The sequence below is a fragment of the Chlorocebus sabaeus genome, chromosome 20 (genome assembly GCF_047675955.1).
Source record: "Chlorocebus sabaeus isolate Y175 chromosome 20, mChlSab1.0.hap1, whole genome shotgun sequence".
NCBI lineage: Eukaryota > Metazoa > Chordata > Mammalia > Primates > Cercopithecidae > Chlorocebus > Chlorocebus sabaeus.
In genome coordinates this window covers 84865781-84891945 of record NC_132923.1, presented here as the reverse complement: position 1 = coordinate 84891945, position 26165 = coordinate 84865781, and the positions used below count along the sequence as shown (strand labels likewise).

The window sequence follows — 26165 nt, the reverse complement described above, 5'->3', positions numbered from 1 at the left end:
TTCCTTGCATTGTTCCTCAATGTATGTGGCATATCTTAGGTATTCGATAAATATTTTTTAATGAATGGATCATAGCACCTATATCAGGAATTTGCTTCTCCTCTCACCTACATCTCTCATTTAGACTATGGAGGAGGGGCTGTGTCTTGTTGTTTCTGTACCCTCAGTGTCTACAGCAATACTTGGCACCTGGAAGGTACTCCAAAAATACTGAATGACGCTTTGGGAGGCCGAGGCGGCCGGATCATGAGGTCAGGAGATCGAGACCATCCTGGTGAACATGGTGAAACCCCGTCTCTACTAAAAATACAAAAAAATTAGCCAGGCGTGGTGGCAGGCGCCTGTAGTCCCAGCTTCTAGCAAGGCTGAGGCAGGAGAATGGCGTGAACCCAGGAGACGGTGGAGCTTGCAGTGAGCGGAGATCGCACCACTGCACTCCAGCCTGGGCGACACAGCAAGACTCCGTCTCAAAAAAAAAAAAAAATACTGAATGAACAAAGGAATGAATAAACAAATAAAGGAATGAACAAATGAAGAAAAAAGAAGATAAAAATGAAAAATGAAAATAAAAGATGGATGGATAACATAATCTCTGCGTTGCAATAAATTAAAAACATGACATCACCCCCAAACACACCCCTTTTCTGGAAACTCCCTCTTTCCTCAGCTTCTGTGAAGTCTCTCTTCCCCTGTTCTCTCCCTTCAGCTCTGCCGGCTCCTGCTGTGTCTCCTACACTGGCTCCTTATCCTTCCCTGGGCCCTCACTTTCGAGTTTCAGATGGAAATTTCCAACTGTCGGCTGGGCACCTCCACTTAGTCTGAAACTGTCCAACATGTAGATGGTTGACTATTAATCATGACCTATTTCATTTGTGTCTTCTCCAGCTATTAAGCCCTTATGAGTACCCCACGCATATCTGGGCATATAGCAGTATTCTAAAGATGCCTGCAGAATGAACCATCATTCATAATACCCCAGTGCTTTGGCATGGACAAATTTAGCATCAGAGTTGCCAATTCATTTCCTCATCACTCTTTTTGCCTCCAAATTGACATCAGCACCATTCACAGCATTCTGAGAAGTCTCTCTGGGGAATTTACTTCATATGCCACCCGCTGTACCCTTTATGTGACTCACCCAACTCCCTTTCAAGACAGGAAAATGTGGGGAGAGAAGTGAGGTGGGAGAGAGCCAGGAGGAAAAAAAGAAGCATGAAACAAGATTATACTTAATACATCCCCAGGTCACAGCAAGCAAAAGGAAATGAAGAGAGTCAGGCCTCGTGCTGAGAAATTGCAGGTGATAAAAGTAAGACTCTTGTCAAAAGACAATTCACAAAAACTAATGGTAGACCAGGCACAGTGGCTCGCTCCTGTAATCCCAGCACTTTGGGAGGCCGAGGCAGGTGGATCATCTGAGTTCAGGAGTTCAAGACCACCCTGACCAAGATACTAACCCATCTCTACTAAAAATACAAAAATTAGCTGAGTGCAGTGGTGCACACCTGTAGTCTCAGCTTCTTGGGAGGCTGAGGCAGGAGAATCACTTGAACCTGGGAGGCAGAGGTTGCAGTGAGCCAAGATTGTGCCACTGCACTCCAGCCTGACAGAGCAAGGCTCCATCTTAAAACAAACAAACAAAAACAAACAAACAAAAAAACTAATGGTTAATAAATATATAGATGATTTGTTTAATAAATAATCAAAGAAATGCAATTGAAATTATGAGATACTTTTAGTTAGCTAAACTAAAATTAAGATAACATTCAATGTTCACAAAGGTAAAGTAAAATAGGAATTTCACTACAAAGAATCTGTCTAAAGGAAACCATCTGAAACCCAGGAAAAGTTTTACACATGGGGATAATCACTGCAACATTATTGGTAACAGCTTCAAATTGGAAAGTAGTTCAATGTCAAACAATGGGGGGAAACTAAGCTTTGAGAGGCCAGAGATTGGGCCTCACTCTTTTACCACTGTTGAGTGCCTGACACATGGTAAGTGCAACAAATATTGCTGGATGAATGAATGAATGGATATGGTTCGTCTTTTGCATAAAGTACAATGAAGTCATTAAAAATATATAAAGATTTTCTAACAATGTTAGCTATGCTTATGTTATAATGTCAAGTTTAATAAAATTGAATATATAATCTGACCTCAACTGTGTTAAAAATTCATAGAAAAGAAACTGGAAAGGAGCCAACCCAAATGTCAGTAACATTTTCTTCTTTATGCTTGGCTGTGACTTCAAAATATGTTTTAAATAAGCATATATTAGTTTGTATAATTAAGAAAAAAACTAGATCCTTAGTAAGCACTGGCAGTTGCTATCCTTACTGTTATTACTAGTCCAGGGAGAAGGAAGTATAGGAAAAGCATGTGAACCAACCATGAGCTGATCACTGTTGTAGCTGGAGGATGGAGTTCATGTACTACTTATTCTCCCTCCTTGAGTGTGTGTTTGAAATTTTCCATAATAAAATAGCTTAAAAAATAGAGAAGCCTGAAACAGCACAGCATCTGGGGAGAAAGCAAGCAGTTCCATTTTCACTAGTCTGTAAAACACCGTATTTCATAGATTCTCAGATGTCTACTTTTTCACATTTTAGCATCTTTTAAAAAGGATGTATCTTATAATTGATAGCATCTTAGATTCTTGGAAACATAATACTTAAAATAGTAGACAGGAGAGGAAGTAGGAAGTGAGGCTGTAGCTAGATCATGGAGGTCTTGAATGCCAAGTCAAGGTGCTTGGATGTCGTCCTAACGAGAACAGAAAGCCACTGAGGCCTTTAGTGTGCCCAACATAGGGCCTATCACCCAGAGGACATTCAGTTAGTATGTGCTAAATAGTAAGGCCATTGAGGATCAGGTCACTGCTGCTTCTGCCAAAGGCCAGGGGACGTTGACTTTTGTGGGCGAAGTTTGAGGCCTTGCCGTCCTTCTCCGTCTTGTCATCTCATGAGTTTCAGTTCTCTCCAGTTTTGCAGGGCAGAATCATTGGGTTGTATATTAAGGTGATTTTTATCCCTCTAATTCCTCAACTACTTCTATTTTCCTGAAAGCAATAAATATTTCCCCAGAAGCTGAGCCAACACCATAGCTGATCTGAATGTCCACAGCCCTGGGTTCCACAGCACCCTCTGACATGACATTCCAAAGCCAAAATGTTGGCTTGGCACCTGGCCCAAGGACTTACTCTTATTTTTTTTTTTTTTTTGAGACAGAGTCTCTCTCTGTCGCCCAGGCTGGAATGCAGTGGTGCAATCTTGGCTCACTGCAACCTCTACCTCCCGGGTTCAAGCAATTCTTCTGCCTGAGCCTCCTGAGTAGCTGGGACTACAGGCATATGTTACCACACCCAGCTAATGTTTGTGTTTTCAGTAGAGACAGGGTTTTACCATGTTGGCCAGGCTGGTCTCAAACTCTGGACCTCAAGTGATCTGCCAGCCCCAGCCTCCCACAGTGCTAGAATTACAGGTGTGAGCCACCGTGCCTGACCCTTGGGACTTACTTCTGAACTCATTTCCAAATGGAGACACAAGGAGTTAACATATACAGGGCAGGCAAGAGGAGTTCAGAAACTTAACTAGACAGAGAAATCAGGAGTCCAGGATCCCCATCCTGCCCTGGTCTGTGTTTTCCCTCTGGTCTCACAGCTGCTTTCTTTCAGGAGTTGGCCCAAGTCACCATAGCAGACAAGTCCCCTGAGGATCATTTGCATACAGGTGGCAGAGTATTCTAAAAATAGGATCAACACTCATCTCCACAAAACAAATGCCTTGAAATTTATTTACAAGGGACAGGGGACAAGCAACTGAGGAGCAAGGAGGAGCCTGTCAGAGGCAGCCTGACAGTGAATGGCAAGGGAGCCACACAGCTGAGGCTGGGAGGCCGGAGGCCTGGGTACGGTTTAATCCTACCACTAACTCGTTCTGTGGGCTTAAGAATACTGTGCACCCTAGGCCTTGGATTCTCCTCTTTAAATAGGGATATTAGACTAGATTACTTTTTTAGGGCCCCTTCTAGCTCTAAGGAGTCAGGATAAATAGTAATAATTATTATAATCAAATAATAATAATTGTTAACATGAATTAAGTACTTACTAAGTGTCAAACACTGTGACAAGCACTTTTCATGCACTACATCATCAATCTTCACAACCAGCTCTTTGGAGTAAGACAAAGAAACTGAGGCACAGGGAGGTTAAGTACTTGCCCAAGTTAGCAAATGTCAGAGCTGGGAATTTAACGCCTATGTTATACTGCCTGCTAGGATGCTAAACTTATCCCTGGTTTTCTAACTAACAATTTCACTGTCTTCAGCTCTTGCCGCCCCTCTCCATTCTTTTCTCCTCAGGTTCTGACCAATCTGGAAAACTCCATAGGTGCCAAACACTGTGTTCCTCTAAGTCTCAGTGCTTTGCTCATGCTGTACCCTCTGCCTGGAACAGCCTTTTCCCCTTCCCTGCCAAAGCAGTCGCTAATTACCTTTCCAATTCAGCTCAAATGCTTCCTCCTGCATGACTCGCATTTCCTCCAATACCCACAGGCAGAAATAATGACTGGCTGCCATTTGTTTAGACGGGCTGTGCCAGGCACTGTGCTAATTCTTACAACAACTTTCTGAGCGAGGTCCCATTTTCATACTTATTTTACAGATGAAGTAATGAGATTCAGAGATTAAACACCTTGCCTGAAGCCATACAGCTGGTAAAAGATCTGAGCCAGATAGTCAAACTTCACAGCCTTCCTAACTTCTCTTCTATCCTCTCTCTTGTGAAACTGTGTATATGAATTGCCAAGGTGCTTATCTTTCCACCAGACTATAAAATCTTCTAGTGCTTTTTATGTAAACTCTATATAAACTCTTTTAGTGGTTTTGTTTGTTTTTGAGTGATCAAATGAACTGCTGGGAGATAATCTGTAGCAGCATAACTGGAGGAAAAATTAGGCTAGAGTCAGGACCAAACTAGAGGAAAGAAAAAAAGGTGAAGGCCCTCACTCTGTCGATCTTTCTCTGCCACTTTAAATCCCTATTGGTACAAGACAAAAATATATTTTAAAAATATTCCCTGCACCTTGGCACCCACTTCTGTCCTCATCACATCTTCCAAGAAGCCTCTTAAAATTACCCTCATTCTGATCCTCCCCTTAATTTTAGTGTCCCTTCAGCACTTATGTGTCATTTAATTAAACACTGTAAGCACTTAATGAACAGGTAGTGTGAAGGGCAGCAGAAAGAGTATGAATTTTGGAGTCAAGCAAATTCTAGCTTTGTCACTTCTTGGCATGTGACCTTGGACCCGTTGCTGTCTTTGACTTTCTGAGCTGCAGATCTGTTAACTGCAAAATCGGTTGGATAATAATATCCTTTTCTTGGTATTGTTGGGAGGATAAAGTAAGATAAGTGTTGTGACAGTGCCTTGGTAAACTGTAAAGCTCTGTATAAACAGTCGTCTTCATTTAGTCTACTGCTTGCCCTCAATAATCTGCTGTTCTTCCCCCTGGTGTCAACACCCAGAATGGGCCTCAGATTCCTGGTGAGCTAGAGCTGTAGCAAAGTGAGAGAAGGGAGGAGCCCAAGAAAGCAGGGCTGGGAACCACCTGAGCAAACTTCCGCTGGAAGGAAATTAAAGGGCTAATTAAGCCTCCGTTGGTGGTAAATTTCCAAGCTAGCCTTTGGGCTCAATCAGTTGACACAGCAACACACAGGTCAGGGGAGGCCGGTATCCTGAGAGGACATTTTCTCTCCTCACAAAATGGCACCTCGTGGCAGCCTGAACACAGGGTCCAACCTCAGAGTTGCCACCGATTTTCTCTAGCTTCCCTTTCTCTTCTCTCTTACCTTCCTTATCTCTTCCTCCCCGTGTTCTAGCTGAGGCAGAGGAGGCTGGGATGTCCTGGGATGGCTCTAGTACAGCACTTGATTGTTGACTAAGGTTAGGTCTCACTTTTTATATGCAGAAGTCCAGTGGGAAGAGCCCAGGCAAGGGAATGAGTCCCAAAAGCCTGCATTCAGGGCCCACTTAGCCCATTTATCAACTCTAATAAAGTACAACACTTTACCCTCTGGGCCTCAGTTTCCTCAAGTGTATAATGAGGATGACAAGACCTCCTCTTGTGATCAAACGAGATCTCGTATGTATCAGATGATTGGACTGGACTGGTGTCCACAGTGGTGCTGAGAGGAAAGCCGGTAAGAAAGTGGCATACTTATTCTAGAGAGGCTAACCCAAGAGGAGCCTCAGACCTTCCAGCCACTGAGGGGCAGAACTGATAGGGGTGGGGGTGGCACAAAACTTGATCTGAGGACAAGAGAGAGATCAGGCACTGCAAGTGCAGAGAGAAGAGATGGCTTCAACTTTGAGAGGTATACAGCCTTAGCTGGAGCACTGACTTTCATTTTGCCAATCTTTGTTAAACCCTTACTATTTGCAAGGCCCTGTGCCTGGTGCTGGAGCAGTAGACATGAATCAGACCTGGCCCCTGCCCTCAGGAAGCATGCAGTCTGGGAGGAAGACAGGTGAGTTCCAGACACATGCAATACAGCTGGTTAGTATGGAAAGGGTCCTTAACCACCACTGAGTTGTGGGGAGGTGGGTCAGCAAAGGTTTCCCAGAAGAGATGATACTTGAACTGAGTCTTTAAAGTCAAATGGGAGTTTGCTGATAGAAAATGGGGGAGGAGGCCAGGTGCAGTGGCTCATGCCTTTAATCACTTTAGGAGGGCTGGGCAGGAGGATCACTTGAGCCCAGGAGTTCAAGACAGCCTGTGCAAAAAAGAGAGACCCTGTCTCTATAAAAAAAATTAGTCGGGTGTGGTAGCACGTACCTGTGGTCCCAACCACTCCAGAGGCTGTGGTGGGAGGATGGCTTGAGCCCAGGAGGTTAAGGCTACACTCCTGGGTGACAAAGCAAAACCCTATTCCAAAAAAAGGAAGAGAAACAAAAAGGAAATGGGGGGAGAGAGGGAATCTCTAGAGAGGAGGAAACAACCTGGGTAAGGCAAGGAGCAAACACATGCATCCTGGCTGGGCGCGGTGGCTCATGCCTGTAATCCCAGCACTTTGGGAGGCCAAGACATGCGGATCATGAGGTCAGGAGATCGAGACCATCCTGGCTAACACGGTGAAACCCCATCTCTACTACAAAAAAAAAAAAAAAAAAAAAAAAAATTAGCCGGGTGTGGTGGCAGGCGCCTATAGTCCCAGCTACTCAGGAGGCTGAGGCAGGAGAATGGTGTGAACCCGGGAGGCGGAGCTTGCAGTGAGCCGAGATCGCACCACTGCACTCCAGCCTGGGTGACAGAGCAAGACTCCATCTCAAAAAAAAAAAAAGTGCATCCTGACTCCCAGCCCAGAAGAGCCTAAGGAGACACGATAATTCAAGTCAGTTGTGTTCTAGATGGGATCCTGGAACGGAAAAGGAGTATTAGATAAAATCTAAGGAAAGTGGAATAAACTAGGGATGTTAGCTAATAATAGCATATTGATATTGGTTAATTATAACAAATGTACCCTACTAATGCACGATGGTAATAACAGGGAAAACCACGTGAGGGGTAAATGGGAACTCTCCGTACTATCTTTGCAATTCTGTAAATCTGAAACTGTTCTAAAAAATAAAGGTTTTGCATTTTTAAAACTGCATCGTGTGTTCGGGTTGGGGGTTTAGAGTACATGTGGGTGGTGCATGGACTGCATGAAGGGTGCAGATGGGGCTGGGGAGGCAGAAATGGCCAAGAATGTGTTGAGGGGGATGCAAGAGAGCTCCCCCTAGGTTTTAGGCACTGGAGTGACAGTGATTATGAAGGGCAAGCCTGAGGGCAGGGAGCGCCACCTGGGCAGCTGCAGTCCAAGGGGGAGAACAGGAATTTAAGGTAGGAAAGGGCAAAGGGGAGAGCCAGGCTCACAGTTGACTCTCAATAAATGTTAATGGAACAGAACTGACCAGGGGATGCGTTCAAGAGAAATTTGGGAAATAGAATGGATATTTCTCATGAACAATCAGATGAGTAGGACAAGAGCAGAGAGGAGTAAAGGACGACCCTCAGTTTTGAGCTGGGGGCAGTGGTGGGGCACTCAAGAGAGGGGGCACCATATCCCCCAGGACCTGCCCTCCCAGCCATCTGTGCCTGAGCGCAGAGCCCCTGCGTCATTAGCACAGAGTTCACAGACTTCACAGAGGAAGGAGAAGCACAGGAGCACAGACAGGATAAGAGTTTTCAGCTGTCGCCTGGCAACCCAAGGTGTGGGGCAATGGTGTTGGGCAATGGGGTGGGGGAAGGAGGATTCTGCAGAAGAAAGGGATTATATATCCTCAGTTGAATGGCCTCCCCTCTCCTTAGCAACACATCAGGCAGGTTCCAAGCAAGCTAGGAGAATCTCCAGCCTTAGATGGCAACTGGACGACTTCAGGGGCAGAGCACTGCTGCTCTCTCCATCCATTTAAAATGGGAGTAAAAGGGCCACAACTCACAACTAATTTCTCTGTTGATGACTCCGCCTTTTAAGTCCTGTGGCTCGCAATCTTCAAGTGGTGGTAAGCCTAAGATGAGTCATGGCAGTACAGCATAATAGAAACCTCATGAACTAATCCTGGCTCTCCCCTTCGCTGTATGACTTTGGGTAAGTTTATTTAGCACCTAATATGTTACAGGCTCCATGCTAGGTCCTTTCCCTATATTATCTCATTCAATCTTTACTACAACACTAAGAAGTAGGCATTAATATTCTCCTATTTCACAGCTGAGGAAACAGAGTTTCAGAGACATTACTTATCACACTGCTGGTATCACGTGTTCTTTCCACTTATACCACAGCTGAAGTAACTAAGCCCCCAACCACTCCTCTCACCCTGTGCCAGAACATGCAGCAGCTTCTTCAGAGACCACCACATTCAGTGCCAAGTCACTTAATTACATACCTATACATTGGTGTTGCTCAACCTTGGATGCCCATTAGACTGCCCTGTAAAGTTGTAGTAGGACAGAGAGAGAGGAGGGCTGGTAGAAAAGGAGGGGAGCTGGATGCTAAAAGGTGATTCCCTTTCTGAGAGTGTTTGCTTGGAGGTTCTGATTTTTAGCTGTGACGTTGACTCTCAACCACCTGTGAGGTCCCTGGGGTACCACAGGGCAGTGGAAAGAGTGGGAAAGGCAGTTTGGTGTGAAAAGAACACTCCAGTGGCAAACATCCCTAATTTTGAATCCCAAATGTGCTATTTTCCAGACTTGGTAAGATCTGGTCAAGTCCCTTAACTTCTCTGAGTCTCAGTTTCCTCATCTGTTCCAGGCACCATCGCTGTGATAATTACAAGGAAAAAATTGCAAGTAAAGCACCTGTAAAGTATGTAAAAAGTGCCCCCAAAATTATAATTCTTAACATTTTCACCATTTACAGAGTGCTTTACCTATGTGAAGATATAAAAAGGGGAAGAGGGGGACAGGGCATGGAGCATACATGGGTTTTGAAGCTAGACAGACCTTTATTTTTATTTTATTTTTTTTGAGACAGTCTCGCTCTGTCACCCAGGCTGGAGTGAAGTGGGGCGATCACAGCTCACTGCAGCCTCCACCTTCTGAACGTGATTCGCCTGCCTCAGCCTCCCAAGTAGCTGGGACTACAGGCGTCAGTCACCAAGCCCCGCTATTTTTTTTTTATTTTTAGTAGAGACAGGGTTTCACCATGTTGGCCAGGCCAGTCTCGAACCCCTGACCTCAAATGATCCAGCTGCCTTGGCCTCCCAAAGTGCTGGGATTATAGGCATCAACCACCACACCCGGCCTGAAGCCAGATAGACCCTGATTCAAATCTGGACTCTGCAACTACTATTTGTGTGAACTTGAGACAGCCACCTAACTCCTCTGGACCTCAGTTTACTTCTCTATAAAATGGGGATAATAACAGAACCTGGTTCACAGGGTTAATGTCAGGATGAAATCAGTTCATAAAAGCACTGAGTACAATGCTGGCATGAAAGCCCGTGCCACTGTCAGCTCACATCGGCCTTGTGGGAGATAGTATTAACCCATTTAGGGGTGAAGATCTAAATGAAAGCTGCTATTCGTTGCCACAATTATTGATGTGTGAAGTCAAGAAGAATGCCAGGCATTCAGAATAAGAACCACACTTTTGCCAGACTCTGGGCCTCTAAATGCAGGGATCAAAAGGAAGCAGGGATCCTCCCACACACACCACACAACCACTATCTGTCCTGGGACCACCTGTATGCTTTATAATTTGTTTTGTATTCTCTTTATCCCTCTGTTCACGTCAATTACGGCAAGAAGCCCATGTCTCCAAAGCCATCCCTGATCACTGAACTCCAATTGCCATATAGGTCGGTACATCATCTTTTCTAACACTATCTCCTCCCCTCCCCACTGAAACCTTTCCCTGAGTCTTCTGAAATTCAGTCAGTCATCAGAAAAATCTATTTTTGCTCAGTCTCTCATCTGAACATTTCTTTTACCTCCTTGCTGTCATCAAAACCCAGCTCTCCCTGAGGACATGGCTTCTCTTAAAGCCTCCAAATTGTTGCTCACTTCCTCCCTCATCACCCTTGAATCATGGGGCTGGAGGTGGGATAGACGTTGTTGCTTCTCACCCCTGCTTTCATATCACTCTCTTTCCCTCCTTCAAAAATACAAAACAAAACACCTCCAGCTTTCGGTATCATGAGATTATACCACCCACTTATCCCTCTACTGGCCAGTGAAGCTCCTGGCTCACTGTTACTCTCTCCATAATTCTTGGTGATTTCAATATCCACATAGATGAGGCTTCCATCACCTTGGACTCTCATTTCCTTGAATGCTTCTCCTCCAGTGATATTGATCTCTGACCCTACCTCAGTCACTCACTGGCACAGTCATATCCTGGCCCTTATCATTACCAATAGTAATTTCAAGCCTCCCATACTTAGACCACTATGCTCTTTCCAGCTCACTCCTCGTAGATTCCCAGCATCAACAGTCTTCTTTCCCTACCACCTTTTCACTGTCCTTCATCCCTTGTGTTGTTACCTCCCTCTCGGTCCAACTTGAATTCTAAGGTCAATCGTGACATCCCTGCACATGCCCCTGACTCCCCAGGCCCTCTTGCTTTGTTATACTCAGCAAAACCACACTTTCGTTAAAGTCAACTCTCTGCCTATTCTATGCCTTTATCCTCAGAGCAAAACATGGCTGGAGAAAAACACATAATCATGCTTCAAATTCATGAGCTGATGAATTTAAATTTATGATTGCTAATTTCAAATGAAGTCTTAATGCTAATCAGCAATCAAATTACATTTCCCCAGTCTGTTCACTCTCCCACCTTCCTAGATGACATTCTCCTGTCTCTTCGACTCTCCAAACTTCCTCCCTCATCCTCACTCTCCACTGATGACCTTGCTTTATTAGAAAATTGTACTTAAGAGAACTCGAACCAGCACGTGGAACCCCAAGCTGCACCTGTGCCCAAACCCGCTGCTTTCTCCCCTGGGAATGTAGGTGCACAGTCTGTGCTCCTAGCAAGGATTCACCCCCTGCATGCGATCCTATCCCCTCTCCCAATTCAAGGATATTGTCCTGGCAGTTCTCCTTTGTTTCCAAATCATCAGCTTTGTATCTTTGTTTCTTTGTTGGCTTGGTTTGTTGATCTCTATTCAATTGTTCTACCGGCATACGAACGTGCTGCTACTTCTCCCATCTTAAAAAACTAAAACCTCTTCTGGTTCACTTCCCCATTCACCTTCGGCTACCACCCCAATTGTCTCCTTTTCTTTAGAGCAAAAATCCTTGAAAGTGCTATGTCATACTTGAGGTCTCCAATTTCTCTTCTGCCATTTTTAGCAGGCTTTCACCCCTCCACCAAAACAACTTGTATCAAGGTTATCAATGTACTCCATGTTGCTAAATACAGCAGTCAATCCTCAGTTCCCATATTCATAACCTGGCAGCCATATTTGACACAGTTGATCTCTCCTTCCTCTGAAAAGCTATCTTTACTTGGCTGCCAGGACACCACACTTTCTCATTTCAGTTGCTCTTTTTCAGTCTCCTTTGCCGATTCTCCCTCATCTTCCCAACACCTTGGTGTTGGAATGTCTCCAGGTTCAGTCTGTGAACCTTTTCTTCTTCCTGCCTTCACTCTTTCCCTTGTTGATCTTATTTGGTATCATCATTTAAAATACTACTTGCTAATATATACATGCAGATTCATTTATTCAACTGCTTATTAATATCTTTACTTGGTTATCTAACGGGCATCTCCAACTTAGCATAACCAAACTGAATCACCAACTATCTCCCTAAACCCTGTTCTTCCTGCAGTCTTCCCCATCTCAGTTAGAGGAATCTCCAAACTTCTAGTCGCTCAGCCCAAACCCTCAGCAACATCCTGGACTTCTCTCCTTCTTTCTCTCCCCACATCCAATTCAATATTCAGTATTTTCAACATACATGCAAAATCTGACTACTCTCACTACCACCGCTACTACCTGCCTAGTTCAAGCCACCATCATTCCCAGCCTCAATTGTTGCAAATCCTAACTGGTTCTCCCTGCTTCTGCCCTTTGCTCTTCGCAATTTATTCTTGAAACAGGCATAACTCTGCCTCAGATAAATCCGCCTCAGATAAATCCTGTTAAGTGTTAAGATGTAAGTCACCTGGCCAGGCATAGTAGCTTACGCCTGTAATCCCAACACTTTTGGAGGCCAAGACAAGCGGATCACTTAAGGCCAGGAGTTCAAGAGCAGCCTGGCCAACATGGTCTCTACTAAAATACAAAAATTAGCATGGTGACGCACACCAGCACACAGAGGCTGGTAATCCCAGCCACTCAGGTGGCCGAGGCACAAGAATTACTTGAACCTGGGAGTCAGAGGTTGCAGTGAGCTGAGATTGCGCCATTGGCTTCCAGCCTGGGTGATAGAGCGAAATTCTGTCTCAAAAAAAACAAAAAAAAAGAAAGAAAGATGTAAGTCACTAAAATGTTAAAATGTTCTGGAATTAGTGATGATAGTTGCACAAGTCTGTAAATATACTAAAAATCACTGAACTATACTCTTTAAAAGGGTGAATTTTGGCTGACCCGGTGGCTCACCCCTATAATCCAAGCACTTTGGGAGGCTGAGGTGGGTGGATCATGAGGTCAGGAGTTCAAGGCCAGCCTGGCCAACATGGCGAAACCCTGTCTCTACTAAAAGTACAAAAATTAGCCAGGTGCGGTGGCGGGCACGTGTAATCCCAGCTACTCGGGAGGCTGAGGCAGGAGAATTGCTTGAACCTGGGAAGCGGAGGTTGCAGTGAGCCGAGATCATGCCACTGCACTCCAGCCTGGGCAACTGAGCAAGGCTTCATCTCAAAAAAAAAAAAAAAAAGGTGAATTTTATGGTATATAAATTTTATGTCTATTGAAAAAATATTATTAAATGTATCTTGGATTGGATCCTGCAATGGTAATAGAACATTTGTGGGAAAAAATTAGTGAAATTCAGATAAAGATGGTAGTTTAATCATATTGTACTAATGTCGATTTCTTAGACAAATGTACCATGGTTATATAAAATGTTAACGTTAGGGCAACTGGGCGAAGGACACATGGGAACTCTACACTATCACTGCAACTTTTCTATAAACCTAAAATTACCCAAAGATTTAAAAATTTTATTAAAACAATGTAAGTCAGAGCATGTCATTCCACTGCTCCATGTCTGCAATGCATTTCAATGCGTGTGTGCTTGTTGTATATCCCCCTTCTCCCCTGCTTCACTGAGTGCCCCTAAGAGGTAGGGATGTTGTCTTACCAATTGCTGCAGAGCCCAGCACAGTTAGGCACACAAAGGGTCCTTGAAAGCAATTATGTTCTTGCAAATGTCATTTCTTCCACCTGTAAAGCTCTTAACCTACATTAACCTGAAAAACTCAGACTCATTTGTCAAGACCCTGTTCGAATGTCCCTTCCTTTATGGGGCCTGCAATGATTTTCCCAGGCAGAGGTAGCTGTTCCTACAACACTTTCTTCATCCCTTTAATACATCGCTTGTATCACATTGTAGCTGTTTTTTTGCCCTCTTATGACAATGCCTGGCATATATGTACATGATACATGTTTATTGACTGAATTAATGAATACACAAATGGCTTGTAGATTATTTCTTTTTCTCCTATGCCAGTTTGGATAGAAGGAAAGGAGGTTGTGGCCCTAAATAGTGTGTCTTAGAGACCCCTTGAATAGTCAGTCAGGATGGCTTGTTAATTCATTTGAAAATTACAGAGGCCGACTAAGCCTGATTTGACTTCCCATGGTCTTTGTTGTGATTTTTAAAATCAGATTAAACCTCCTCTAGCAGCTGGTTCCTACAGGCTTTGGGGAGATAAAAGTGTCAGCATGTTTCTGCAGCCACACCAGGAAACTTGCTGCCTAGAAAAATCAATTCTGATTATCATAAGAGCTGAGCACAGGATGGTGTACTCAGGAACTGTCCTCACATTCCTGCAGCCACAGAGACTTGTCAGAGCAGCCGTTTCCCTGTTCAGCCTCCAGACTCTTCTGTGTTGGCCACTGATCTCTCTACAGGTCTCCAGCTTACATTCAAGACTAGATTGCACCTTCCTGAATGTGGCAGGAGGAGCACTGGAATGGGTCAAGGGACATCACCATGAGCCCTCAGTAAAGTCCCTATCTCACTCTGAGCCTCCTCCTATCTAAAATGAAAGACTGAGGCTGGGCACCGTGGCTCATGCCTGTAATCCCAGCACTTTGGGAGTCCGAGACAGGAGGATCACCTGAGATCAGGGGTTCGAAACCAGCCTGGCCAATGTGGTGAAACCCCATCTCTATTAAAAGTACAAAAATTAGCTGAGCGTGGTGGTGCATGCCTGTAATCCCAGCTATTCGGGAGGCTGAGGCAGGAGAATTGCTTAAACCCCGGAGGTGGAGGTTGCAGTGAGCCAAGATCACGCCATTGCACTCCAGCCTGGGAAACAAGAGTGAAACTCCACCTCAAAAAATAATTAATTAAATAAAATAAAATGAGAGACTGAGATGTGATGAGCTCTAAGTTCACAGGCTTGTTGACACCTAACAAGGTGACAGGAAATCTTAATTGGCAGTGTGAACTTAAAACATGGACATTACCTGCTTCAGAGTCTTAAAGGATGGGGGAATTTCTATCAGGTCTTTTCCTTTTTCTTTTCTTTTCTTTTCTTTTTTTTTTTTTAGATAGGATCTTGCTGTCACCCAGGCTGGAGTGCAGTGGCATGGTTATAGCTCAAGGCAGCCTCGACCTCCCAGGCTCAAGTGATCCTCTGGTCTCAGCCTCATGAGTAGCTGGAACTACAGGCACACGCCACCACACACACAGCTAATTTTTAAATTTTTTGTAGAGACAATGTCTCAGTATGTTGCTGGTCTCACTCCTAAGCTCAAGTGATCCTCCTGCCTTGGCCTCCAAAAGTGCTAGGATTACAGGCACGAGCCACTACACCCAGCCAGGTCTTTTACATGTTACTAACAGATGCTGTAGTAGTCAGAATAAGAGTCTCCCAAATATATAATCCCTAGAATCTGTGAATATGTTACCTTACATGACAAAAGGGATTTTTGCAAATGTAATTAAATTAAGGATCTTGAAAACGGAGGATTGACCTGGAATGCCTAGGTGGGCCCATTATAGTCACAAGGGTTTTTATAAGAGACAAGCAGGAGGTTCAGAGAGGTTGGAAGATGTTCCACTGTGGCTTTGAAGATGGAAGAAGGGGCCCCAGGCAAAGGGATGCAGGCAGCCTCTGGAAGCTGGAAAAGGCAAATTAAAGATCCGCCCCCAGATGAGGCCCTCCAGAGAGAACACAGACTGAAACCGGCCAACAACTTGATTTTAACCCAGTGAGACCCATCTTAGACTTCTGACCTCCAGAACTGTGAGATAATAAGTTTGTGTTGTCTTAAGTCACTAAGTTTGTAGTAATTTTAGTGCAGCAATAGGAAACTAATACAGAAGCCCATTAGACAGCTACCCAATCTCATATAATAATCCATTGCTATACATTCTTAAATTCTAGGGAAAAGTCTCTTGATATCCTATTCTTCTTCCTCTAATCAGAACAAGAGAGCTATGGTATTCATTTTATTTCACTTTTGGGCTCATAATTTCAGTCTCATTAATTTTTGGAGAGCAAGGAATGTCACATTTATATTAATATCTCTATCCCCAGTATCTGGCACAGAATACATTTGTTAAATGGCTGCTGAAGAGCCACAGTCCTCCTTCGTCCAAGTTTCTGGTATGATTACCTTTCCCACATTCCTATGTTCCCTTACTTATTCGTATATTACTGGCCCTAAGATACAGATCCTTGACATTCCCAGATTTAATACTCACTAGCTTTAATATTTATAAGTGACTCCAAAGCCACATTGTGACCTAACATTTCATGGAGGCTGCTGTGTGGACATAAGGCAGATGACTGATAAGTGAACCTTACTGACTGCCCAGCACTCCATCTCACCCTGACTTTGTTCTCAGTTCCTGTTTATATGGGGAGTTACTCTCATCACTGTGGAATTCAGATTCCCAGGAAATCTCTTAAAACTCCTCCTGTTTGTCCCAGTGTTTGTCATTCTGTCTAACCCCCCTTGGGTTAGACAGTGAACCCATGGTCACTCTTATCTATGTCTTTAATTATAGTAAGAGCTATTGGGCAGGAGCAGTGGCTCACACCTGTAATCCCAGTACTTTTGAGAGGCCTAGGCGGGCAGATCACTTGAGCTCAGGAGTCAGAGAACAGCCTGGAGAACATGACAAAACTCTGTCTCTACAAAATATACAAAACTTAGCCAAGTATGGTGGCATGCACCTATAGTCCCAGCTCCTGGGGAGGCTAAGGTGGGAGGATTGCTTAAGCCCGGGAGGTCGAGGCTGCAGTAAGCCATGAGCGTTCCACTGCACTCCAGCCTGGGCGACCCTGTCTCGAAATTAAATACATGAAGAAAATGATAATTTTAAAAAGCTGTTGGAGGAGGGACCCTCCTTTCTCTGTCCATGGAGATGGAGGCTCCTCCTACAGACCTGAGTGGAATGCTTTAGGCCTTAAATATTAGTAAATCTGGGCCACACAGACTTTGACTTTGAGTGAATGTTGTACGGGCTAATTACAGCCAGTGGCCCACGTTGACCTATGACTGGGTTTGTGTGTCTTTCTGACTCCAGAGTAAAGTATTAGCAAGCCCCATTTGCCGGAGGACTTTAGCCACGGCTTCATCCTCGTTTTTATGAGTAATAAGGCTTTTTTTTTCTTTTTTTCTTACATTACTCCCCTTCTCTCTGACTCCTGCATCTATTTCTCAATGGGTTTAGGTGGGGAAAAAAAGGAATGCTATTTATCAATCTCCCTAGAACCTTAATAAAAACTACAATTTGTTGAGTGTTTACTCTGTGCCATGCACTATGTTAGTGCTTTATACACATTATCTATGTATGTCTTTAGTTATACTAAGAGCTTTTAAATCATCACCAACACAGCAACAGATCCAACTAGAGACTACTTACTGCTGAGTGCTGGTTGCACTCAGTCTCTACAAGAAATATAAAATTTAGTCAGGCATGGCATAGCCAGGCACACCTGTAGTTCCAGCCACTAGGGAGGCTGAGGCGGGAGGATCACCTGAAACTGGGAGGCAGAGGTTCCAGTGAGCTGAGATCACACCACTGTACTCCAGCCTGGGAAACAGAGTCAGATCTCATTTCAAAAAAAAAAAAAAAAAAAAACTAGAACCCAGGACCCAGAGTCCCAGGTGAGCTCATCCTCTGGATTGTTCTCTTGATCAGCACCAGACAGCCTCTGCAATGGGCCCCACATAGAGGTGGTGGAAGTCCCCTCCATTCTTCTATTCCCACAGGTCTCCAGGGGTTGCTTGGCAACCAGCACCCAGCAGTAAGTGGCCTCTAGTTGGATTCGTTGCTGTGGAGTTACCAAGTCTCATCTCACACCTGTGCATGCTCTCGCTCCCTAATAATGAGGCTTCTCTCCTACCCCCACCTCCCCAGTAAGACTTTCTTCTCTGATCCACAATCATTAGCTTCTCAGGAAACAAAGGGAGCTCTCAGGGACCTTTGTGGTGAAGGCCTCCAGGGAATAAGGCACTCCGAAGACCCTCATACCCCAGAGATGACAGAAATTCCTATTGTGGGTGGCCCTGCTCAGCAATGCTCATAACCTCCTCTTCTTCTGTCTGGAATCCCCTAAGAGAGATCAAATGGGCTGGAGGTATTTAACTGAACACTTTATACTGTGCTAGTCAGTCACTAAATGCTGTTCCAACACTCTAAGTCACTAAATGCTGACTTAGAGTCAGTCACTAAATGACTGACTTAGAGTCAGTCACTAAATGCTGTTCCACAGATGGAAAACCTTAGAAAGCAACCCAGTGGCCAGGCATGGTGGCTCACACCTGTAATCCCAGCACTTTGGGAGGCCGAGGCAGGCGGATCATGAGGTCAGGAGATCGAGACCATCCTGGCTAACATGGTGAAACCCCGTCTCTACTAAAAATACAAAAAAAAAAAAGATTAACCGGGCGTGGTGGTGGGTGCCTGTAGTCCCAGCTACTTGGGAGGCTGAGGCAGGAGAATGGCGTGAACCCAGGAGGCGGAGCTTCCAGTGAGCCGAGATCGCGCCACTGCACTCCAGCCTGGGTGATAGAATAAGACTCCACCTCAAAAAAAAAAGAAAGAAAGAAAGCAACCCAGTGACCCCTTGCATGTGGACCTGAAGGCAGAGAAAGGAAGGAACCCAATATGTATCACATTCCCCAGACACAGTATTATCTTATCATATTTAGGCCCCCTCACCACCAGCAAACCTATGAGGCTTTTATAGTTGAAGACATTATCTATTCATAAAAATGAAATGATTTACCACAGCTCACAAAACCAAAAAAAAAAAAAATCACAAAACTTTTGTGTACAGAAGTGATATATACATAAACACACATAAATGTTCCCCTCTTTCCTTTTACAATGAAAGCAGTCTCCCCCTATCCCTGGGGGATAAGTTCCAAGCCCCTCAATGGATACCTGAAACCTCAGATAGTACCTAATCATATACAGTATACACTATGCTTTTTTCTTTTTTCTTTTTTTGAGATGGAGTCTCGCTCTGTTGCCTAGGCTGGAGTGCAATGGCCCAATCTTAGCTCACTGCAACCTCTGCCTCCTGGGTTCAAGCGATTCTCCTACCTCACCCTCCTGAGTAACTGGGATTACAGGCGCCTGCCACCACGCTCAGCTAATTTTTTGTATTTTTAGTAAAGGCGGGGTTTCACTATGTTGGCCAGGCTGGTCTCGAGCTCCTGACCTTGTGATCCGCCCGCCTCAGCCTCGCAAAGTGCTCAGATTACAGGCATGGGCCACCGCACCCAGCCCACACTATGCTTTTTCAATTTGATAACCATGATGGCTACAGAGTGTCTAATGGGCAGATAGCAAAGACAGCACGGATACGCTGGACAAAGGGATCATTCATGCCCTAGGCAGGACAGAGCAAGACAGTGCAATATTTCATCATGCTACTCAAAACAGTATGCAATTTAGGCCGGGCGCAGTGACTCATGCCTGTAATCCCAGCACTTTGGGAGGCCAAGGTAGGTGGATCACTTGAGGTCAGAAGTTCGAGACCAGCCTGGCCAACATGGTGAAACCCCATCTCTACTAAAAATACAAAAATTAGCCAGGCATAGTGGTGTGCGCCTGTAATCTCAGTTGCTCCAGAAGCAGGAGAATTGCTTGAACCCAGGAGGTGGAGGTTGCAGTGAGCTGAGCTCATGCCACTGCACTCCAGCCTGGGTGACAGAGTGAGACTCTATCTCAAAAAAATTATATATGTAATTTAAAATTTATTAGCTTATGTCTAGAATTTTCTGTTTAGTATTTTCAGATCTAGAGGACCCCAGGTAACTGAAACCTTGGATAAGAGGGGACAGTAATTGCTCATCAAATTCTGTAAATTGTAGTTCTAAATCTTTCTCCTCATTTCCATCCTTTATGTCATTTTGTCACTCTTAGCGTTATGGACTGAATGTCTATGTCCTCCCAAAATGTGTATGTTGAAGCGCTAACCCTCAGTGTGCTTGTATTTGGAGATGAGGCCTCAAAGGAAGTAATTAAAGTTAAATGATGTCATAAGAGTGAGTTCTGATCCAACAGAATTTGTGTCATTATAAGAAGAGACACCAAAGAGTTTGCACCTCTCTCCCCCATGCCCATGCACCAGGGAAAGGCCACAAGAACACAGAGTGGGAAGGCAGCCCGAGGGGAGAGCTCACATCAGACATCAACCCTGCTGGCACCTTGATCTTAGACTTCTAGTCTCCAGACTGTGAGAAAATTAATTTCAATTGTATTTTGTTATGGCAGCCAGAGCAGAATAATACACTTAGTTCAGCCCCATATAATTTACCCAAGCCCTTGCATGCTTGCTTGCTTGCTTCCTTTCTTTTATAGCTGGTCACTACTATATTTGTGTATTAATTTTTAGATAGCTTTTTGAGGTATAATTGATACACAAAAAAATACACTTATTTAATGTATACAATTTGATGAGTTTGGATCCAAAACTTGGTTTCTTTGCCTCATTTACATCTACCCTTCAAACTGAAGCCAGGAATTTTTCTAAAATGCAAATCTAACTTGTTTAAACCGTTTTATGGCTCCCAGTGCCTATGGTGGTGGTCTCCAACTTACATCCCTTTAAGTAAGAAAAATTTAGATACAGCATGCACAGTATCTACATGTAGATTATATATCTACATGTCTACTTCTATACACAAAAGATATTAAAATATATAAGTTAAAATAAACAATACTTAAATGTTTAAAATCTAATGTATTCATGAACAGTCCAGAAAACTTTATTTTTGCTGCATAAAAGCACAAACACACACATAAAAACCCTTTGTTAATTTCCCTTCAGCAAAAGCAACGAGAATGACCGTGTCATCTATGGCCATACCACCCTGAACATGCCCGATCTCGTCTAATCTTGGAAGCTAAGAGGGGTTGGGACTGGTTAGTACTTGGATGGGAGATTGACCATGTCAGATCTAATTACATTGTCATTGATTTTACCTCCAAATGTGGCTGACAATGAACTTGTGTTGGGAGTTGGAAAAACATCAGTTCAGCCATTTTCTTTACGCTCATTTGGGTTCACTATAATCTTCTAGTATAGTCTTCAATCAGAGGTTTCTTTATAGGACTCTTTAAAAGCCATATATCCATTATGACATTTCATTTAGTTAAAACTAGATCATGTAATCAATAAATCCACTTAACCAGGCAGAAGAAAACCACAAAAGCTCACAACTGGCCGAACATAAACGAAGAAGTGAGTCAGTCCACTGTCAACCCCTTAGAAGGGCAGAATGGCTCCTCCTATCTCAAGATTTTTTGAGTGCAGGCTATCTGACCATCTGATATGGTGATCAAACAAAGACGCTTCTGACAATCCACATAGTAAATACAGTAAAAAATATTTTATATTCAAAGATTAAAAGTAAGCTCTAATAATTTCTTCAGTTCCCTAAGGAGTCATCAAGCATGAATTCTCTGGCTGATGACAAGAACTTTCTGTTTGCCGTGGAAGATCTCTTTGAACCCCAATCTGCCGCCTATAGCCTCTCCAGCAAATTTCTCTCTCAGCACCAACTCTGCTCTTTCACAACCTTGATCCAGTTTTACTGTATTGCTCACCACGCCCCAAATATTCTGTGCTCACATCCCCCTGTGCACGAACAGCAAGGATGATGTCAGATAGCACAAGTGAAAGCACCTGGCACCTAATAGGTGCTTTTAGTAAACGCATGTTGACTTTCACCTCAAGCTAGTTAAACTAAGTGGTTCTACAAAGTTAGCCTGCCACAAAACCACCTGGAAAACTTGTCATAGCACAGATCGTTGTCACTCACCCACCAGAGTTTCTGACTCAATAGTTCTAATGTGGGCCTGAGAAGTTGCATTTCTAACAAATTCCAAGGTGATGTTGATGCCATGGGTCTGGGAATCCGTGAACTAGACGACTCATATAGCTTCTCCTATTTCTAATGATCTCTGAATCCTCAATGCCTTTAATAGAGAGCAAATGAACAATGAACTTTTATCCCTATATAATATTTGACATTATCATGAAGGGAAATATGAACTCTATAATACCGCAGATGCACAGTGTAGAGAAAAGAGCATATACTTTTGAATCAGAAGATCTTCTTGAAATCCCACTTTATAGCAGTGTCGTTGACTTAAGGTAAGTTAACTAATCTCTGAGTCTGAGTTTCTCATTCGGCAAAACAGGAGTGTATTAAAGTAGTACCTGCTTCATAGTGTTAATTGTGAGATAATATATATGGGAAATAATTTGTAAAAAGAAAAGTACTATATACAGACTGCCCCAATAAGACATACGCATAATGTATTAATGTACATTTAACATGTAGAATAGAAAGATAATAAATAATACATGTTTTGGCTGGGTGTGGTGGCTCATGCCTGTAATCCCAGCACTTTGGGAGACCAACACGGGTGGATCACCTGAGTCAGGAGTTCAAGATCAGCCTGGCCAACATGGTGAAACCCCATCTCTACTCAAAATACAAAAATTAGCCAGGCATGGTGGCACACGCCTATAATTGCAGCTACTCAGGGGACTGAGGCAGGAGAATCTATTGAACCTGAGAGGCGGAAGTTGCAGTGAGCCAAGATAGTGCCACTGCACTCCAGCCCAGGCTACAGAGTGAGACTCGGTATCGAAAAAAATAAAATAATAATAATAATAATACATGTTTTGAATACTTTAAATCACAAATTTTCAAAATTTCCAATCCAAATACGAATTCATTTTTGAAAACTATATGATCTACATGTTGCTATATCATCTAAAATATGCACATAATTTTTTAGTACTACTGGTAGATACTAATAATAGTAGTAGCTGTGGCAGCCAGCTTCCAAGATGGTCCCCAGTGATACTTTCCTCCCAATATCCACACTTTTGTGTAGTTTCCTCCCATGCTGAATCAGTGACCAATAGAATGCTGTAAGGCTAAGGCTAACTCACAAGGGACATTGCCACTTCCTGTGGCCTTTTACATCTCTCACTCTGGGAAAAGCCAGCTCCTACACAAATAAAGACACTTAAGCAGCTCTGTGAAGACACTCTAAAAGGCCAAATGGGAAAGAAGTAAGGCCTCCTGCCAACAGCTAGCACCAGACATGTGAGTGTACAGCCTTAAGATCCTCCAGCCCCAGGCTAGGTGCAGTGGCTCACGCCTTTAATCCCAGCACTTTGGGAGGCCGAGGCGGGTGGATCACGAGGTCAGGAGTTCGAGACCAGCCTGGCCAACATGGAGAAACCCCATCTCTACCAAAAATACAAAAATTAGCTGGGCATGGTGGCGGGCACCTGTTGGTCCCAGCTACTCGGGAGGCTGAGGCAGGAGAATCGCTTGAACCCAGGAGGTGGAGGTTGCAGTGAGCCGAGATCATGTCACTGCACTCCAGCCTGGGCAACAGAGCAAGGCTGTGTCTTTAAAAAAAACAAAAAAAAAGATCCTCCAGCCCCAGTCTATGTTTCAGATGATTGCAACCTAAGCCAACAGCTGGCTACACCTCATGGGAGGCCCCAAGCCACTCCCAAATGCTTGATCCACAGAAACTATAAGATAATGAATTATTATTGCTGTTTGACACTACAAATTTATCTATCTATCTATCTATCTATCTATCTATCTATCTATCTACCTATTTATTTGAGATGGAGTCTTGCTCCGTTGCCCAGGCTGGAGTGCAGTGGCATGATCATGGCTCACCGCAGCCTCGACCTCCTGGGTTCAAGCAATGCTTCCACCTCAGCCTCCCAAGTAACTGGGACTACAGGTGCCCACCACCATGCTCAGCTATTTGTTTTATTTTTTGTAGAGATGAGGTCTCACAATGTTGCCCAGTCCGGCACTATGAACTTATAAAGTGTTCTGTTATAGGACAGTAGATAACTGATACTGTAGCTAACATTTAGTGTGCATTTACAATGTTCCAGGAACTATGCCAAGGAACTAAGGACCCAACAGCCTTATGATGCAGATGCTATTACAATCCCCAAAGAAGAAAGGGTGCCCCAGAGAAGTTAAGTCATTCAGTCAAGTTCCATGACTAGTAAGTGGCAGAGGCAGAATTTGAACCCAAGTCTCTAACTCCAAGCCCCAGTTTCTTGGTCACTCATTTAGACAAGCCAACATAAAACCTCCTGTATAGTTAAACAGCAGAAGCAACTGAACCCCTGGAGGAGAGCAAACTTGTATAAAGCTAGCAGAGGGTAACCCAGGGGCCACACCTGAAACAGCATTAATGCCTGATGCTGCAAGCCCCAGAAGTTCCAAGCTGGCCCCACCTCCCAGCCCTTATATTGTCAGGCCAGCCACCTCTCAGGAAAATCATGCCCAAGATTCCCAGGACTCACCCAGATCTGTAGTTTCACCCGCTTCTCGTGACGGTAGACCGTCTTCACCTTGAAGTCGATGCCCACAGTGCTAACAAAGGCCGGGGTGAACGTGTCATCAGCATAGCGGAAGAGGAAGGAGGTCTTCCCAACACTGCTGTTGCCAATGATAAGCAGTTTAAACATGTAGTCAAAATTCTGGTCAGAGGCGTCTTTGACTCCAGTTTTACCATCTGTCACTGAAGCCATCTGCAAGAGAGACCTAGGGTCACTCAGGAACAGACCTTCAGTGTCACCTTGAGTCACCAACCTTCTAATGGTCACCCCACCATTCACGCACGCACTCCTTACCCCAGCAGCACTGAGGAAATGCACAATACTCAGAATCACTCCATCACTACACCTGCCCCAAATGTTGTCTCAGCACTGGGGTGGAACCCAGCTCCTCCCATTCATTCCTTCAGCAAATATTTACTGAGCACATTGATCTGGGGCAAGCCCTGTGCTGGTCATGGGACTTACAAATATGAGTCAGACATGGTGCCTGACCTCTAGGTGGACAAAGACTAGAATAAAAGGTGGGTCAACACAGAGTAACAAAGCAGTAGATAAGTGATAAGACAGAGGAGTCCTGGCTGAGGAAGTCCATGAGAAGCATCTTACTGAGCCTGGAGGCCCGGTGATCAAGGAAAGGCTCCTGGAGGAAGCAGCTCCTGAGCTATTGTGGAGAAAGGAAAAAAAAAAAAAAAAAAAAGCCAAGAACAGCAAACACATGCACATCCAAGGAAAGACTCAGTAAAGAGCTATCACTCTCTTGCTTTAAAAACTTTTATGACTCAGGAGGCTGAAGTGGGAGGATCACTTGAGGCCAGGAGTTCAACGTTGCGGGGAGCCATGATCATGCCACTGAATGCCAGCCTGGGCAGCAGAGCAAGACCTCATCTCTAAAAAATAAAATAAATAAAAAATAGAAACTTTCATGGCTTTCCACAGCTCTAAAGATCAAGTCCGAACTGTTCAACTTGACAAATAACCAACTAACCGAAGAGCCAACTCTCTAAGCTTTATCTTCCTATACCCCTTCTCTTCACCAACCTGTGCTTCCTTTAGATCTAATTACACACTTTATGACAAATAAGCCACATTATTTCTTGCCTTTGTCCCTTTATACATGTATTCCTTCTGCCTAGAATTCTCTTTTCCTCCTAACAAACACCTACCCATCCTTGGAGGTCCAGGTCAAGTGCCAGCTTCCCTGTGCATGGCAGAGACAGGCACTCCTGCCCCTGTGCCCTCAGAACACTGTAACAGCTCTTATATCACTTCAGCACTGTTGGAATGAGCAGCTGGGCCTTAATGGACTTCATTCCTAGATGTCTGGTTTCCAGCACGAATCCTAGCACATAATGAACAGTCAGGAAATGTGTGCTGAATTCATCACAGTCACTTCATCACTCTGGGGCTCAATCTCCTCATCTGGAAAATGGGGAGAACAATTTCCACCCTGCTCTTCTCACAGGGCTATCACAGGACTCAAACCAGATAACAATGGATGAAACCATTATCAACTGGTAAATTCCACACAGGTGTGAACATATGTCCTTATTATTCCAAAGCCTTCAAAGCCTAGGTCCTTTATTTGTTCACTCATTCATTCATTCATTCATTCAGCAAATATTTAATACAT

General features: G+C 44.1%; 1 protein-coding gene across 1 annotated transcript in view; it reads right to left on the bottom strand.

Annotated features, from left to right (window-relative positions):
* Positions 1–26165, bottom strand: part of RAB3B (RAB3B, member RAS oncogene family) — an 83067-nt gene that overhangs the window by 44685 nt on the left and 12217 nt on the right. The window contains exon 2 of the mRNA XM_007978763.3: positions 24500–24727. Coding sequence (XP_007976954.1) covers positions 24500–24727 — 228 coding nt within the window. The remainder of the gene's footprint in view (positions 1–24499; positions 24728–26165) is intronic.